The sequence below is a fragment of the Protomyctophum parallelum genome, assembly GCF_964188405.1.
Source record: "Protomyctophum parallelum genome assembly, chromosome: 4".
Taxonomy (NCBI): domain Eukaryota; kingdom Metazoa; phylum Chordata; class Actinopteri; order Myctophiformes; family Myctophidae; genus Protomyctophum; species Protomyctophum parallelum.
The window spans coordinates 41,088,696-41,106,528 of NC_139700.1; the positions used below are offsets into that span (position 1 = coordinate 41,088,696).

At 43.5% G+C, this 17,833-nt stretch overlaps 1 protein-coding gene across 4 annotated transcripts in view; it reads left to right on the forward strand.

Annotated features, from left to right (window-relative positions):
- Window positions 1-883: 883 nt before the first annotated feature.
- LOC310857904 (protein arginine N-methyltransferase 8-B) overlaps window positions 884-17,833 on the forward strand; it is a gene marked incomplete at both ends in the record, with an annotated part of 32,678 nt that continues 15,728 nt past the window's right edge. Inside the window, 5 exons of one of the 4 annotated variants that reach the window (XM_083763883.1) lie at window positions 884-952; window positions 6,531-6,776; window positions 7,358-7,513; window positions 14,334-14,397; window positions 17,614-17,756. In XM_083763883.1, coding sequence (XP_083620009.1) covers window positions 884-952; window positions 6,531-6,776; window positions 7,358-7,513; window positions 14,334-14,397; window positions 17,614-17,756 — 678 coding nt within the window. The remainder of the gene's footprint in view (window positions 953-6,530; window positions 6,777-7,357; window positions 7,514-14,333; window positions 14,398-17,613; window positions 17,757-17,833) is intronic. The other 3 variants (XM_083763884.1, XM_083763885.1, XM_083763886.1) reach the window with 3 other exon arrangements.

A 17,833-nucleotide genomic window follows, 5' to 3' on the forward strand; every position in this document is an offset into this window, starting at 1 on the left:
AATGTACACCTGCTGAAAATAGACACACACATAAGCTTCAGCCAAACATCATGCAGAGACACCGGGAAAGCATGTTAGCATCATGCACTTGTGCAATAAAATATAGGGTACAGAATGAATTACTTAAATAGCATTGGCTGGATAAACTGCTGTGTGTGTGTGTGTGTGTGTGTGTGTGTGTGTGTGTGTGTGTGTGTGTGTGTGTGTGTGTGTGTGTGTGTGTGTGTGTGTGTGTGTGTGTGTGTGTGTGTGTGTGTGTGTGCACGCATACAATCCTTTGCTGTTTTGATCATGTCTGATGTGAACATATAGGGAGCCGAGCTGCCGAGGTAAAACGTGCAGGATTCTATTTTTAGACACATATAGCTGCGACCTGGGAGGAGATCAATCAACCAACCTGGTAGCGTTCCATTGTACCACTACCAACCTGGCTGTTCCTGCAAAAAAAAGAAAAAAAGAAGGGTGATAATGAGAGCCTGTCTCTGTCCAGTCAGGAGTTATAAGGGGCTCTCGCCACATGCTGTATGTGGAACCGGTGACATCCATGCCTTTCTGATGGACTTTGCGCTTATCCTCTCCAGGAAAAAGCACATCAGTGGAAGAAGATCGCTACAGAGGATAACTTTTTCTCCAAGAATGCCAAAACATACTCTCCTACAATAACAGATGTCGCTAACATTTGGGGACTTCATGTAGTCAGTCGTTTTGATATTCTCACACTTACAAAAGAACACTGCTGCTGCGTCTCTGGAATGTTATAAAGCTCTAAATAAAGTATAGGACACATTTAGGCGCCTGCTACGTCCATTCTCCTCAACCCTTTACCCCTCTTCTTGAGCGGACCAGCAGATCTTTTTTTTCCTCCTTTTTATTTTTTGCTCTTATGGGAATTAAACACTCGTCCCGCTGCATGCTGCTCCGGAGAAAGATGGCGGAGTCGGACAGTACTGAGGTAAGTAAAGAAATAAACGTATCTGATTTTGTTAAAATGTCGACTCTCCAGCTAGGGGTAGGCTAATTAATTTGGAGCTAAACCCAGAGCGTCTCACCTTGAGAAGTCGCATGTGGTGGTGCTGCTATACCGAAATTAACTCCAATCCTAGAAAATCACACATTTGGGCTATGAAGTGAAGTTCATATTGTTTGTTTTACAATTTACTCTGGGTTAAATTAGCATAATTTAATAGTTTTCGGTTATCGACATTAGTCTGACTCACGTTGTCCTGTGCAACAATTCTTCACATTAATTGGCATATAGCATAATTAGGCTATGACTGGCAGTCTGGCACAATGAGCTGGACAGGACAACACGGATAGCTGAACAGTGCATGCAGCGCACCGGCCAGCTGGCTGCTGCGGTGAAACTCCAGGCGCTGTCCATGGTCCTTTACTGCTCCACACTGTTAATTATACTGTCGAGGTCCAGACAGTGTTATTATGGGTCCCACGTGTATGGGTGGGGTCCCAGGTTCTCAGTGTGACTATATAGAGTTAGAGTAGATGACCATATGCACACTGCGGCCATCTTGCCAGCCAGGTGGTATAACAAACTAGCTGCAATTTCCTATTGACAGCCCATACATCCAAACAGAAGATCATAACATGTGGATTTTTATGAAACAAACACAAATTCAAGCTTTTCATACAGCTGCAATGTTGATTGCAGCTAGTTATACCACCTTGCTGGCAAGATGCCCACTTTTTAATGACAAGGACCCCCAAATTAATATGTATACCAGTGGCCAGTGGAATCCTATCAAGGAGCCCTGTGTGTCCCCTGGCCCCCCACTTTTCAAGTGCTGAAATACACAACAGCCACAATTATACAGTAAGTTTGTAAGTTAGAAACTCAAATAAAATGAATGAATTATACTTTTCTTTTGCAATGCAGAATGAACTTATAGGTCTAGAAGTCTGCCGAGATATTATCTTGATACATTAAAGGTATAGTGATTTCACAGGCCTTGGTGTGTGTGCCCCCCCACTGTAGTGCGTGCATGTGCACATCTTGTTACCGGGGCGGACCGGGGTTTTTTCCAAATCACTAATGCTCCTTTAAAGGCTTTTGGAAGCTTCACTCTGACTCATCAATGTTCATTTACCATCACTTTCTTCACGGAGGGAGCAAGATATTCTATAGGCTGTTATGTATATAATATAATATTGTATAAGCGACATCTGATACATTATTAGAGGCCTAATGGACCACTCCCCATCAGCTGGTCTCTGTAATGTAGGAATATTGGCAGTATATGAGGCACCTGAGTGCCATGATGGCAGCATACCAAATTCACAGTTGAATATAGGGGGCTAGAGTGCAGTAGCACATTAGATAACTACAGTGATAATCCCCATACTGTATAACTTGATAAGTGCTTACAGTAAGTCATACAATTATGTTTTCATGCAGTTCAGATTCAGATTTACCTTTATTTGCCATTGTGTATACAGTACACACATAGGATTCCTTTTTCACAAAAAACACATGACTGAGTGAGCAATGGCATTGCAATGTGCATGAAAGTATAAAAAGGAGATCTGGGAAGAAGCAAGTATTAAGAGGAAAGAGAGTACAAACTAGAAAAAGTGCCCTTCCGGGCACAGGTCTCCACCAGGTTATCCACAGATCCGTGCAGTTAGAGGTAAAAAATACTTTTCGGCCAGTTATAGCGCCACCTTGAGGCTGAGTTGAAATTGTTCATGTGGCATTTCGTCCTCGGCCTAGTGGGAATGTGGGTGCACAATTTCACGGAAATCACGCGATGTGTTCATGATTTGCAGCATTTTGTTTGAAACGGAGCACTCCTGTGAACTTTGGAAGCCAATCTTAACCAATCAGGATGGAGTCTGATAAATCTGAAAGACCCGTTTCGTTGAATGGCTCTAGAGAGACTGTGTACCAATTTGCGTGATGTTTGGACAAAATCTGTAGGTGTACTGTGCAAAAACTTGTTTTGCACAAAGCGGCCTCCTGGTGGCGCTATAACAGGCCGTTCTGGAAAGTTTGGGGCAGAGGTTCATCGTTGGCATCCAGGGAGTGTGTGTGCAAAATATGGCATCGACCGGGTTAACGGTGGCCGAGATTAGCTGTTCACGGACACACGGACGGACACACGGACGGACGGACGGACGGACGGACGGACGGACACGCGGACGGACGGAGTGCAAAACATACTCTCCCCACATGCCTTCGGCCTGGTGGAGACAATGATTGGATCAAGGGTAAACTGAGACAAATATAGCTGGGGAAGAGCTATACCAGCCTCAAAACGTTACCTTTGGTGGTCATATATATTTTTTATATATATATATACACAATTACACAGGTCTATACTGTTGGAACTGGATCCAGTGTATGAACTCCATTTTCTCTTACTATACACTTCTTATCAAAAACTTCACTTGTCCAGGTGCACACTCGTCTAGGTGGGCATTCTAGTTATACTGTATAGGTGTAAGATACCGCATGATAGGACGATTCACACTAGGATGCACGTCATGCTGCCCCCCTCCGAAAAAACCCCAAACAATCTACAAGCACATTGTGTCGCGCTGCCACACGCTGTGAGCATATTAATCTGGTATTTTCAGTGCACATCACCCTTTATGTTCTGCTCATCCCTTGCAGCAGTCATTGAGACAGGTGTAAGCCTGTAAGGTGACTCTTTGGCACGACTCAACCGCATTCATAGAACCCCACAAGAAAATGTCCTTCTCCGATACCACCACTGTCTGGAACCCGAGTGTATAGACCGATTCACAGAGGTTTTCCTGGGTGCGGCCATTACTGAGGTGTACCATTAAGCGCAACAGCACTGATTAGCTACACCTGGCCTACGGAGCACCTGCTCCATGGATTACACCTCAGTAATGGCCGCGCCCAGGGCACCCCTCTGTGAATCGGTCTATAGATGTGAGAGAAATATAACTCCAAACCAATTATCTATGTTCGATGCAGCCGGTCTCACCTGGCACAGCACAGCACTGCTATTTTCAGGCTTGCACTCTTTATCTACTGGAGATATGAATTTCGAAACAAATTAGTTCAATGCAAAATGCTGCGTTCAAGTTCAGGAGACTTCGGAAAAAAATCAATTCTCCTGAATGCTGCCTACCGGTATGGCATGGAAAGGAGAGGAGGGCATTTGCATCTCTTTCACCATAGTAAATGCTGCATTCGTGGTCTGGAAAGGGCAGTTGTTTTACAGACGGGTAAAAGGTCAGGGTCTGAAGCCCCCTTTGATATCTATGTGTGCACGTCTCTGCTCTAAACCATTCATAACTTTGTACATAGCAGTTTTGTCTCTGCATTACAATATTTGGGGGGGGATCTGTTTAATGCCATGTACTTTGTATCACCTTTTCAGTCAGCAGTTTTTCATCATGTCCTTTTGATTGGAAATACCATCACAACATGACTCACTGTCAAGACACTAAGAACAAGATCAAATACAGTACAGCATTAGAGTGTGAATAATGTATGAGTTTTACACCAAAGCAAATTCATCTACAGTTGTGTATAGTGTCGGGCCTGGGATGGAAACAAGCATTTTTGCAAGTTTGTTAACATTTTTAGGGTTATAATAATTTATACACAGCAAAGAGCAGAATGTTATAATTTAACTCATGGGGGTAACACTTAATCTGACTCAGGATTTTGCAGCATGGGCAAGGTTGATGATCTATGAATAAAACACACCTTCAGCTTACATAATCATATCTCCTCGAAGACACACTCTGAAAATATCGAATGCAGGGACGTACAGTAAGCTTAATCTTAGAGATAAGCCAACAAAGTTCAGCAGTAATCTGCTTCACAGCGACTTCCTTGTCACAATGTTTCGTGACAACATCAAAAGTCTGAACTTCACTCCATACACAAATGTTGCAAAAACCTCTCCATATTTCAATGTTTTATGTTTTTTTATAAATGAATGCCCTACTTCACCATGCAAGAGTGTTGCACATAAAGTAGTGAAAATTGCAGATATACAAGCTTACAACGGCCCAAGCTCTGCTATTTTGACTATTTTAAGTTCCAAGTTTCCACCCAACAGCGACTAAATGTTGATCTAAACATTGATTTTGCTAATTTATTCATTCATTCATAGTGTTTGTCTGCTGCCATTTTCAAAAAAAGCGAGTAGATGTTTTTCTCTGCGCGTTCTGAAACACAAAGGATATAATAACATCTTAGAATGTTTGCACGAATGGTTCTGCATGATAAAAACTATTCCTGTATACCGTACACATTTTGTTTGGAGCGAAGCGCCATTATCATCCCACCCAATACTCAATAATGGTCTTCTCCAAGCCAACACAGCTTGATCAGCAGGTCTTATGAAAGACGGCTTTGTGCCAAATAAAACCAGATTGCACAGCAGTAACAATGGTTGGAACATATTTTTTTCTACTTCTCAGGAATTAAGTGGCTGCATGCTGTCAATCGTCAAAGCCAAAATGGACCACGATGGAAATAATCAGCCATGGCTTTTATGCCTTTATCCTTTTGATAATGGTGTCACAATGCATGTATTTTTTGTTATCAATAAAGATGTGAAAGCTTTACCACTATTTTCGTTGTTCCCGATAATTGAGAACGCTGTTGTAATATTAATGCATCACTATCACTTTAATACCACACTTATTTTTGTCCACCTTATACATTTCCTAGCAGACATTTTGGGAAAGGACATCTGAAAGTAAACCACTGCTTAAAGGACCACTTCACCACTTTTCCACCTGTGAATTCATCGATAGGGAATCCAAGCTAATAGACACTGTAGGCTTTCTATTCCTGAAAAGTTGCAATGCGAAAATGGAAGCCATCGTTCTCATGATAATGAAAATCTAAACATCTTTGAAAAATAAAATGTTTAAAAAAAAAGTCTGCCTAATGATGATGTCACTGGAGGACGGTTTCTAAACTGCCCACAGCCCTCCTATGAGACACAGACTGAGTAGAAAAACATCGTGCAATTTTATCATGATTATTAGTGAGGACCAATTATATGAAGATAGGTTGAAAAGTGGTGAAGTGGTCCTTTAATGAAATACCCCTCTTTGTTCCCTCCTTCCATCCTTACCAGGGACGTGCACACATAGACGTCAAAGGGGGCTTCAGCCCCTGCCTTTTTACCCGTCTGTAAAACAACTGCCCTCTCCAGACCACGAATGCAGCATTTACTACGCTGAAAGAAATGCAAATGCAACTCCTTTCCATGCCATGCCATGCCATGCCGGAAGCACCATTCAGGATAATTGCTTTTTTTACCGAAGTCTCCTGAACTTGAACACAGTACTTTGCGTTGAACTAATTTGTTTAGAAATCCATGTCGTACAACGCATCTCCACTAGCTAAAGACTGCTGGGTTGCGCCCCGAAAATAGCAGACCTACAAGCTCAACACGTCGCCGCCTCTTACGGGATTTCAACCCCTGCCTCTGTAACACTCACTGCTCATACCTGATCCTTCCTGCCCCTTTCCTTTGCTCCCTCCCTCCCTACCTACCTCATTCACCCCTGTCCAGCAACAGCAGCCACAGCCAATACGCAACATCCCCTCCCAGTTGGCACAACCCACTCCGCTGCCTAAGCCTGTGCCCTCCGTCCACTGTGCCCCTCGACGCCCACCATACCCGCCTCACACCCCCCATGTTGCCAGCCTGCCCAGCAGCTGCCCTGGGCGAGGAAAGATGGCCAAGTTCGTCTCCGAGGAGGAGATGACATCCAGAGACTACTACTTTGACTCTTACGCCCACTTCGGCATCCACGAGGTAGGTCTAGTCCGGTTGTTTCCTCACGGCCATCATTTCCTGTGTCCAAAGTAAACTATTCATAAGAGAGGTCAGTGTTTCTCAACCTTTTGAGAGTTTCAAGGGGCCCCTGTTCCAGAAAAGGTTGAGAAGCACGGCACGTAGATGATGCCTCATACAGATCGATGCCTTTATCCACAGTTTTGTGTTGATGTATTCATGACACAAACAACAGTTTGTGGAAAAGCCTTAAGCGCCATTCATTTCCATTATTTCAGTTCTCTGAAAATGCTTGACTTAGCCACATAAGCTGCCACTCTGGGGGTGAGAGACACGGAAAAGTGGAGAAGCTTACGTTGTACGTGAGAACCATATAGCATCCCTATTCTGGGGAGCAAACATTTGGCAAAAAAAACAAACGTTATTCCCAGAATAACGACGGTAGTGGTCAAAAAAGAGCCTCATTCACTCACGCCAGTCGCCATGATGTAGCTCCATGATATTATGTCACTACACAACAAAACAAAACAAAACAAAACAAAACAAAACAAAGAAGGTGCAAAAGCGAAAGCGGTGCAGCCATCTGTCACTGTGCCCGCCAGGAGATGCTGAAGGACGAGGTGAGGACGCTGACCTACAGGAACTCCATGTATCACAACAAGCACGCCTTCAAGGACAAGATAGTGCTGGACGTGGGCAGCGGCACCGGGATCCTGGCCATGTTCGCCGCCAAGGCGGGTGCCAAGCACGTGTACGGGGTAAGACAGACACAACATAAAAGTCATCTGTTAACTTGAATTTAAATATTCGCCTCGGTTCGTCCCGTTTGTGCTGCGCCAGGTCGCGCTGCACCCGTTTGTGGCGCTCGCGCAACTCGTTCTCGTCTTTGCATTGACTTTGTATGTAATCGCGCCGCTCTAACCATCCAGGTCTGAACCTTCGAGTATATATGAATAGAGATGGCATGTGTTTGGGTCCACGCTGCAATACCAAAGTCGGCCACTATGTCCATTTCGCCTCAGGGTTTCCTCTGGGTGCCGTCTCTATTCATATACTCTAAGGCAGGGTTTTCAACTGGCGGACCGCGGACCACCTCTTTGCGGACCAAAGAAGTTAATAATATAAATAACATCAGATGGTATACATTTCTCATGTGAAATTGCTGTAAAGGCCCCCAAAATGTCCCCCAAGGGCCCCCAAAATTCTGGCGCGCGCTACGCGCGCACAGTGTGGCCTGCCAGGGCGTATAACTCCAGGCCTGATTTGGAGTTCCACTCCGGGCCTGCACTCTGCACCCCATTATTAGTTGGGTGGAAGGGGATCTGATTTGTATAAGCTTGGCTTGACCATACTAGACGGGCATAGAGCCCGCTCTCCGATGGACGCCGCGCATGGGACCGGACCTCTGTCTTATTCAAAAAGATATTTGTGGACCTTCATCATTTCTAGTTGAGGACCCCTGCTCTAAGGTCTGAACACACCTTTACAAGTAAACGTCCTGTATTAAAATTTCACTTGAGTAAAAGTATTTGCATCACAGTATACTTACAGTAACAAAGTAAATGTCAACATTTTCAAAATGTAAAAAAATCTACAATAGGGCTTAAGTGGTTTATGTAGCCTATGTTTTGTAATAATTATAACTATACATCTGCAAAGTAACCTTTTTCTTAATGTTTTCAAATAAAGTAATCGAGTACAAGCCTGAAACGGCTAGTGCAGTGCATCACAGGAACAGGGAGACGACACTGGAGCAGCTCATACAGCTTAAGCCTTTTATTCAGGTGCTAGTACCAGTAAGGGCAGTGTCTTGAGTGTACAGGGTTTGATGAGGGCCCCGGTAGGGCCGGGCCTTCATTTTCGGGCCTGTAGTTTTCGCCGACTGCCGGCTGCAGCTGCACTCAGGGACGGATTAACCCCCCGAGGGCCCCTGGGCCGTTAATTTTTGCAGGGCCCCCATAGCGTGCGTGCGCGCAATTCTTTTGTGTTTTTCCGTGTTTTTATCATCTTTTTGACCTAAATTTAACAAAATCAATGGCCAATGAAGGGCCCCAGGAGCCCTTTTCAGGGCGTCAATCCTAGTACCTTACGGTCCAATTTCCCTGAAGGGCCCCTGAGAGCCAAGGGCCCCTGGGCCACGGCCCCACTAATTTGTCCCTGGCTGCACTAATAACTTTGGGGCGGGCCCGTCTAGAGTTTGAATGGACAGGTATCAGTTAAAAGGGAGACATCGAAGAGGAAGGACGGGTGGGGAAGGATTAACATTATGGAACGTCAGAACAGGTCAGCTCCATATATGGATATCTAAGGGTTTGAAGTTTGAGGTCAGATGTAGAGTTGCTGGTCGGCTCCATAGATCTAGGTGATGATCCAGTCTTCTCCATGTATGGCTATCCAGGGTTTAATGAGGTCAGTGTCATGATCTTCATACGCTATATGGAGACGGCCATATATGGAGCGTGTCACATATATGGTGCTTTGAGGTGTCACAAGGCATGATGTCACAAGGCATGATGAACTGACAACCATATATGGAGGTGTGACTGACTGATCGACGGATTGACGGACGGGTTCTGCAGGTTTTCATAGTAATCTGCGACCTACAGTCGCAACAAATAATGTAACGTTTTGACCTGACTCTGATGAAGACCATCATGGGGGGCACGTCCGGTCTTTAACCTTTTTTTTTTTTTGTAAATCCTTGACATAGGCAGGTTAGTTACTGAAGGTACTTTTTCAGATTTTTTTATTGGTTTTTGATTTAAGGTATTGTTGGTTTGGTGGTCTCTGTTATCTTTGCTTTGAACAGACGACTCGGCTTTCCTAGTCTCGGACAAGAACAAATTGCAAGTTGAAAAAGCCCTTAGCTCCGAGCTTGGTCAAATCTGCAATGGCTCGCCGATAACAATCTCTCATTACACCATGGTAAAATCTGCACATGGCTCACTGATAACAAACTATCAAATGCACATGGCTCGCTGATAACAAACTCTCATTACATCTAGGAAAAATCTGCACATGGCTCGCTCGCTGAATCCACTCTTTTTGGGTCCAACATTAACCTCAGTAAGGCCAAAGACTTCACCTCAGAGTGGGTTATAATGTTATCACAAGAAAAGAGGAGATTACGCCCACTGAATTTATAGCAGCCAGATAACGTCTTATGTTGTTTACTTCACTAAACAGACATTAAAATCCATAGACATGCCTGGCAAAATAATTTCATCATAACTGCCCTAAACAAACATTAAAGTCTATGGACTTGGCTGGCAAACGGTTATTTTTAATAAGGCTAAACACTAAAAGTCCATGGACTTGGCTGTCACATGGAAACATTTCAGAAAGCCATGCATTGGGGTTAGCGCCCCTTAAAAATAAAGAAAGAATGAAAGACAAGAAAAAGACAATTTCTGCATCAAAAGTAATCAACAAACTATTAAAAACTGGTCAAAGATTGGCAAAATGTCAAATAATATAACATTGTGAACATAACCCATTAACAGTTTCCGTGCCGCGAATGGATTACTCCAGGTTAATGTCGCTGCCATAAAAGACTTACGCGACTTTTGTTTTATGTGTTTAATCCGCCGTAATGTAAACAAAAAAAATAAATTTCTTTTTCGCCGCTTAGGAAGAGAGGAGGTGCATTTCGTGTTGACAATGAACCGGAAATCGTCACATGCTGTGAGCTGCTAGGGCTTCTGGGAAATTGAGGCCAATGCAAACGCATTGGGTTCAACGCCTCATGGAGGCGGGTCCTGTGCTGCCTCTTCTCGGTGTAGCAAGATGGCGGGTGGTTCGATCGTTCATAACAAACGGGGGGAGCTATTTTCGCTCGATTTTCGCGGATTAAAAGCCCAAATAATTCAGCGTGTGCTCTAAAGGTAATACAACAATCTCGGCAGTGAAGGGGGGTTGATTAAAATGCGGGTTAATCGTAAAAAACAGTCAAACTGTTAAAGCCTGGAAATCATCTGTGTTATTTTAGATTTCTTTGGCTGTTCAAAATAGCAGATACTGTATACAAGCTCATAGTGTGTCACTTCATGCCGGTCATGCTATGAGCTTGTTTTGAAAAATCTTTGTGCAAATCTGTGTAAATTTTTGAATATACATATATTTTTAAGGCGACCATTTGTAGAGAGAGGTAACACAAATCTTCTATTCTGGGGGTCTCTGAAACTAAGATATTTTGAGACGTGGGTCCACATCCAAATACATATCATTTTGGGGGAATGTAGGATTTACTAAAGATTTTGTGAATAGGCCTCATGTCATAATGGTTACCTCGAGTCACCCCTGGTTTGACAGATTGGAGGTAAAGGACTGTGTCCTCTCAAGCTGTGATGTGGACAGGTATATTTCAGCTCCCCCAGATGCCATGTTGTGGAGCAAGAAGCTATTATCCACTCTGGGGCATGTGTGTGTGTGTGTGAGTGTGAGTGTGAGTGTGAGTGTGAGTGTGAGTGTGTGTGTGTGTGTGTGTGTGTGTGTGTGTGTGTGTGTGTGGACCAGGTGGATTGCGATAACCAGGTGGAGCTTTTTTCGGCACGTCGCCATTCTTCACTTTAGGAAATGATTAACATTGAATTGCCAGAGGGGGTTTCTCTCTCGAGTCACACAGTTTGAGTCACAGACTCTGGTTGCTGAAACTTCCAAATGAGATACCTGGCCTGAGAGCTCCGGGCCTCGGTCCAAGTCTCTCCAGCAGAACGTCATTCTGTCAGTGTCAGACATATAGTTCTATAACAAGCGATCATGATAATACTCCACTGAAATGCCTGTAAAGAAGCGAAGACTTCTCTGGCAATAGAATCCAAAAGGGCCATTGGCCAGTGTCAAAACTTAAGGATAATCCCTGACCTTGAAACTTGAACCTTACTCGACAATTTCGATACTGAGGCACTGTTTAACTGCCATATTGGGAGATTGGTGTGCAAAGGCAGAGTGGGACTTTAGCATCGCAGACTGTGGACGGTGCCCATGCTTAATGTTGTGTGAGCATTTATGGGACAGTTTTAATTAAGTGCAAGCTGCATGCTCTTTCTATAGTCGGTTGTTGACCATCTGCTTAAACATTTATGTCATGACACCCTAGGGTCTCTCAGCAGGCATTCCAGGATGCCGCGTGGCCAGTGTAGATCTATCAGGCTATTTCCAACTAAAGCTGCAGGTTAAAGGTGTCAATCATGTGAGTGTCCACCCTTGCCCTGGCATACTCCACGGCGGAGTATGAGTCACAGCAGCCATACAGCCTCTATTGATGTTGTGCTCAACACCGCCATGAGGCTAATCAGTGGTGCCTTGCCATCAACCCCTGTCCAGAGTTGCTTGTAAATATTGGTAGTTGCGGGTTGCTTTTTTTTTTTTTGGGGGGGGGGGGGTGCTTGTTTCTAAAGTGTATAGTTGTTTATTTGGGCTTGTTTCCTAAATGTTGTTTAAACCAGTGGTTCACAAACACTTACATGCCAAGGACCCACCAAATTAATATTTGATTGTATAGGCGTATATCCCCATCTGAAAACAATTTGTGCCTGGGATGCCATACCAGATTTGTGTTGTTAAACTATTTCAAAAATATTTCAAATGTTTCACCTTTTTCCAAGGATTTATTTTGAAAACAGCTGATGTGTATAGGTTTAAACTAAAGGGCTCATGTGTTTATTAGTCGCTTATAGACCCATGGTTGCTTATTTCTCTGGGTGTCAAAATTTCAGTGAGTGTGAACACTTACTTTAAGTAAGGGAACATATTTATAATTATTATTTTAGTAACGTGTATGTTTCTGTGTCACCACCTTGCAGCCGTTGTTTGCATTTGTTTCCGACGTTCTGTTCGTGGTTCAATCACTGTGTTTTGTTGTGGCTTTCCTGCTGTCCAGTTCAGTTAATTCGCTCATAACATTAGCAGCTGTTGTCGCTTCGAGCTGCGGTCTTAGAGTGGCTGCGGTGCGACGTTGCCAGACTTCTGCGGTGCGGGGCAGCCAACTAGGTCCTAGGCAGCCAACGTAGTAGCGACCTACAATAGTCGCTACTACGTGATTGGCTACACGAGTGGTTGCAGACTCCCATTGGCTTAGGCAACGTTTCAGTATAGGCTTAGGCGGCATGGGGTCAGACTCCCATTGATGACTATAGGTCGCTTACATTTCATGAACTGTTATATGCCAGGTTTCACCTGACAAACAAAAAACATAAATATGGGGACAAAAAGGCATACAGGGATGCTACTAAACTCCTAAAAGTAAAATGAAATGATCAAAGGAGAAATTCAGCCTGATGGATGGTTGGTATTCTTGTCTGTGCCATTAGAGAATGTGAGAGCAAGATAGAGAGCACTAATAAGGCTGTCCTCATTGTTACAACCTCTAAAACAGCTTGCTAACATCAACTCAATAACATAAACAGACAACTTATCGTGCATGCCAAAGAAACAAGCTGGGATTATTTTTATTGAAACACGATAATATAAGCTGTATAGGCCTACCAACCAAATTAGAATCATCACAACATAGAACAGAAATAGAGGATACAGGCCAACATTATCTCTTGCCACGCACACACGCACGCACGCACGCACGCATGCACACACGCACACGCGCACGCACACACACACGCACACACACACGCACACACACATGTGCTGAGAGAGGGGAGTTGCACCACTCAGTTCACAGGGGTGTGATTTCTTACCAGGGACCCATAAGAGAAGATTTGTCAACAGTTGCATCGTGACACATTCAGATAGGTGGAAAAAAGAAAAAGAGCTTGTTTTGCTGGGGACCCCTAGAACCACTTCAAGGACTGCCTCAAGTCCACCAGACCTCACATTGAGAACCAGTGTTGTAGAACAACTTTTTCAAATTCAAGAACCCCCTATATGATCTGCAATAGGCCACAGGCACAGACATCAATTTCATAATCCCTGCGGGACAGAAATCTATGAACATTCTTAAACGTTAAGCATGATTTCATCTGATGTAATTTGTTCCAGAATATAAAGATAACAGTGAAACTTGCGTCATAATGGTGTAAGCTTAACTATTCATTGGGGATGGGGGGACCCCTTGGAACCCCCCTCAAGAACCCTGCCCTTACTTTACTTTGAGAACTTTTGCTATAAATGTCAGAATGTTCCATACACAATTTGGGGAGATTATTTCTTGGAGCAGGAAGTGATAAATGATCAAGGCTGGCATTCCTAGTGTAATAATGGTGTGTGTTGCATGATATTAATAACTGTTTGCAAAAATAATCGATATCGATATTGATTTATGTTTCTGAAGAATATGAGGAGACTACAAAGCATTGTGTTCGACAGATAACCAGGACAGGCGTGAATGCATAATATGCAATGTTGAATGGTGTGTTCTGATGGCTTTCCCTCTCATTTACACGATCTATTCAATTCACAACAATCTTCTCTATGCCTAATTTATTCTCTGCCGTGTAGCAGTGTCGCGTTCTAGTCATATTTTGTACGCGACACCGTCCTATCACCTATGGCTCGAAGTACAGATGGTGGTTTATGTCAAGCTGACATTTGCATGGTGGTGGTGGGTGTGTTTGCTCTGTACAGATCGAGTGTTCCAGTATCTCAGAGTACTCAGAGAGGATCATTAAGTCCAACTATCTGGACAGCGGTAAGAACTGCAAAATGCACGCACGCACGCACATATGACTATGTTATCATCTCTTGTTTCTTTCTCCCCCTGACAAACGTCCCACAATGACTCAGTGGAGATTTTCACGTATCTCATCTTCTTCTGTCTCTTTATTAGATTCAGCTTCGTTCCCATGGGAGTACTACACTTTACCAATAATATGTATTTGTCTGTGAACCCCCATATTGATTTTTTTTTTTACACACACACACACACACACACACACCCTCACACACACACCCTCACACACACACACACACACACACACACACACACACACACACACACACACACACACACACACACACACACACACACACACACACACACACACACACACACACACACACACACACACACACACACACACACACCCCTGATGTAATTTGTTCCAGACTATAAAGTAACAAATAACATTGAAACTCACGTCATAATGGTGTAAGCTTAACTATTCATTGGGGATGGGGGGGGGGGGGGGCCTGGAACCCCCTCAAGAACCCTGCACTGGGGGTCCCCGCAGACCTTACTTTGGGAACTATTGCTATATAGAGGATAAAGAAGGAAGGTTGGGAAGAGGGGAAACTGTAGGAAGAGCAGAAAGTGGTGTTTCACACAAAGTAAACCTCTTTGTGACTCTTTGGGTCGCAAACCTCCCGGTATATAAGCTGTTTTGTTTGTTTGTGTTTTTTTTGGAACTGACGCGAACCATGTCCACAAGCGTTGATTTTTGCAACAACATCCATGCAAATGTAAAAACAAATTGACTGACTGCCACCCCACTGCCATGGCATCTATAAAAAAAAAACAATAACAATACCTACAATATACTGTAGGCTAGCACAATGTCAGCAAAATGCATGTCTGTATCTGTAAGCCCATGCATATCAAGTATGCCAGCTGAAATTGACTAGAGCGTCACTAGGATGTTTTCTGTGGTGTGTCAGGTACCATAGAACACAGCCTGGGTCATAAGTCAATGTCATGCTAACCAGGAGCAACTAACCAAATACATTTACTCAAGTCAAGTACTGTACAATATTGAGGTAATAAGAGCACCGAAGTCTGACGTCAATATCGGTAGAGGGCGCAAATCATCATGTACTTTTTATTTGCATTGTAATCCCCATAGGGGGATTTTAGATCGCCTCATAGGAACTGCGTTCAATCAATCAACTGACTGAGAGAAAATAGCTATTGTTACTGCTGCTGAATTAGTTACATTTTCGCTAGAAACCGACTGTATCATACTGTACAGTATATGAGTGACTGATACAGAGACACCTCCCTGACAATAACGCAGAGACAGCTTGTTTATTTTTGGACCACAATGCTAATATGAAACGATTTTAAGATCACCCCATGTTATTCTCCATAGAGAAATGACTTCTGTGAACCGGGGGAATCACTGGGTCACTGGGTCCTTCTTCAGGAATCCTTCATTCCTGAAGAAGATCCCAGTGATCGAAACGTTGAATCAATAAACCAGTGGAGCTGAGTTTTTTCTACCAGTGTTGCGGACTCTATTTCTTCCTCTAGCCCTGTAAACAAACACACAATGTCATTCAAAGTTAAACATTGTGCTCAAGAGCGTTTTTGAAAACATTTGAAGCCGAGAAATACAAACTGCAGTATCCGAAAATGTATTTGATCAACACTTACTTGTTTTCCAGGGCCCAGAGCAACTATTTATTTTTATTTTTCTTAAATAAATAAAAATGTGTGAACCGAGTGTTGCAACTCCCCTCTCTCTCTCTCCCCCCCCCCCCCCCCCCCCCCTCCCCTCCTCCTCTTCTCTCTCTCTCTCATTAGCAGCTGGTACTCATTATATGCTCATTAACCAATACATAGGCGGACACATAGGTTAACCACACATAGACACGGACATTGCTGTTCCTTGGAGTGGTTGCACCACTCAAAGATATATTTAGAAAATCTGCCTATATTGACCTGACCAAAAATAGGGACGGTGGGGAGGAGCTGCTCCTGTACTGTGCACAGATCCCAGCTGCTCTGATTTCATATAAGAACCACAACATGCATACTGTATGTAGCTACATCTTCACGCACGCATGCACATACAGTACAGCACAAGCCTATGAGGTCATGTGCATGCAGATGAGCCCAGATGGATGTGGAGAGTTGCAGTTGGCGTACATTCAAGTGATGGGCCAATGGGCCACCTGCTCATTACAGCATTACTCACTCATTTCATTCTGGAGCTCATAATATATTTTATTACATAATAATAACAGATTTACAGTAACTTAGCACATCCTTCGAGTGAGTAGACAAGCCCTACAGTTTTAGTGCCATGTGCGCTTTTTATCTGGTGAAAAGAAGTATTTATTCACAATCACAGCAGGCAGGACATACGTTTTGTGTGTACAATCATGTACAGTTTGTACACACATTCGCACATTCAGCCCCATTTCCAAAATTTAACAAATAGTGGATCTATGATCTACAGAGCTTGTATATCTACAATGTTGGAGGGAATGGGGGGGAAGAGAACATGTTTGCCAATAATGACATGCCAAGAACAGGGATGTCAGGTTGACAGTTAAGTGTTTAATATACATGTGTCCCACCAACCACCATGCATGTCACATGTACAGTAGATGGACGGGCATGGATTGAGCATTGATCTGGAATGACACTAATCCGCAAAGAATGTTCAGAGTTTGGGAAAATATGCATAAAAATAACTTGAACTTGTGGTTAAAATGAACACTATAGGGGGTGGCACTTGCCATGAAGACCCCAGTTGATGATGCCCCTGACCTGCACACAGGTCAGACCTATGAGCGTGCTAAGGCCATTGTTCCACTAGTGGGCCTTGAGGGGGTTCCAGGTGGTCCACAAAATAGATCTTCAACTCTTGAGAGCGTAAAATGAAATCAAATGGACCTGTAACACTCTCAAGAGTTAAATTATTGTTAAACATCTGCATTTTAAAATAAGTCTACACAATAGAGAATGTAAAATAATTGTTACTTTGATCAACGTTTGCCTGTTATCTCTCCTAATGGTACCAACATCAATACAGCATGGAATTGTGGACATCTTATCCAACATTAACAAAATATTATTTCGTTTAGAGAGGCTAAATCTCATCAACATCAAATGGTGGTCTGTGCGGCTCAAATGCCCAATAAATAATGGGCCTTGATATGAAAATGCTCTGGTGTTTTGCAGTGATCACTATCTTCAGAGGCAAGGTGGAGGAGGTGGAGCTTCCTGTGGAGAAGGTTGACATCATCATATCGGAGTGGATGGGTTACTGCCTGTTCTACGAATCTATGCTCAACACCGTCATCTTTGCCAGGGACAAATGGCTGGTACAGTATACTGTGTAGCTTTCTGTGTGTGTATGTGTGAATGTGTGTGTGTGTGTGTGTGTGTGTGTGTGTGTGTG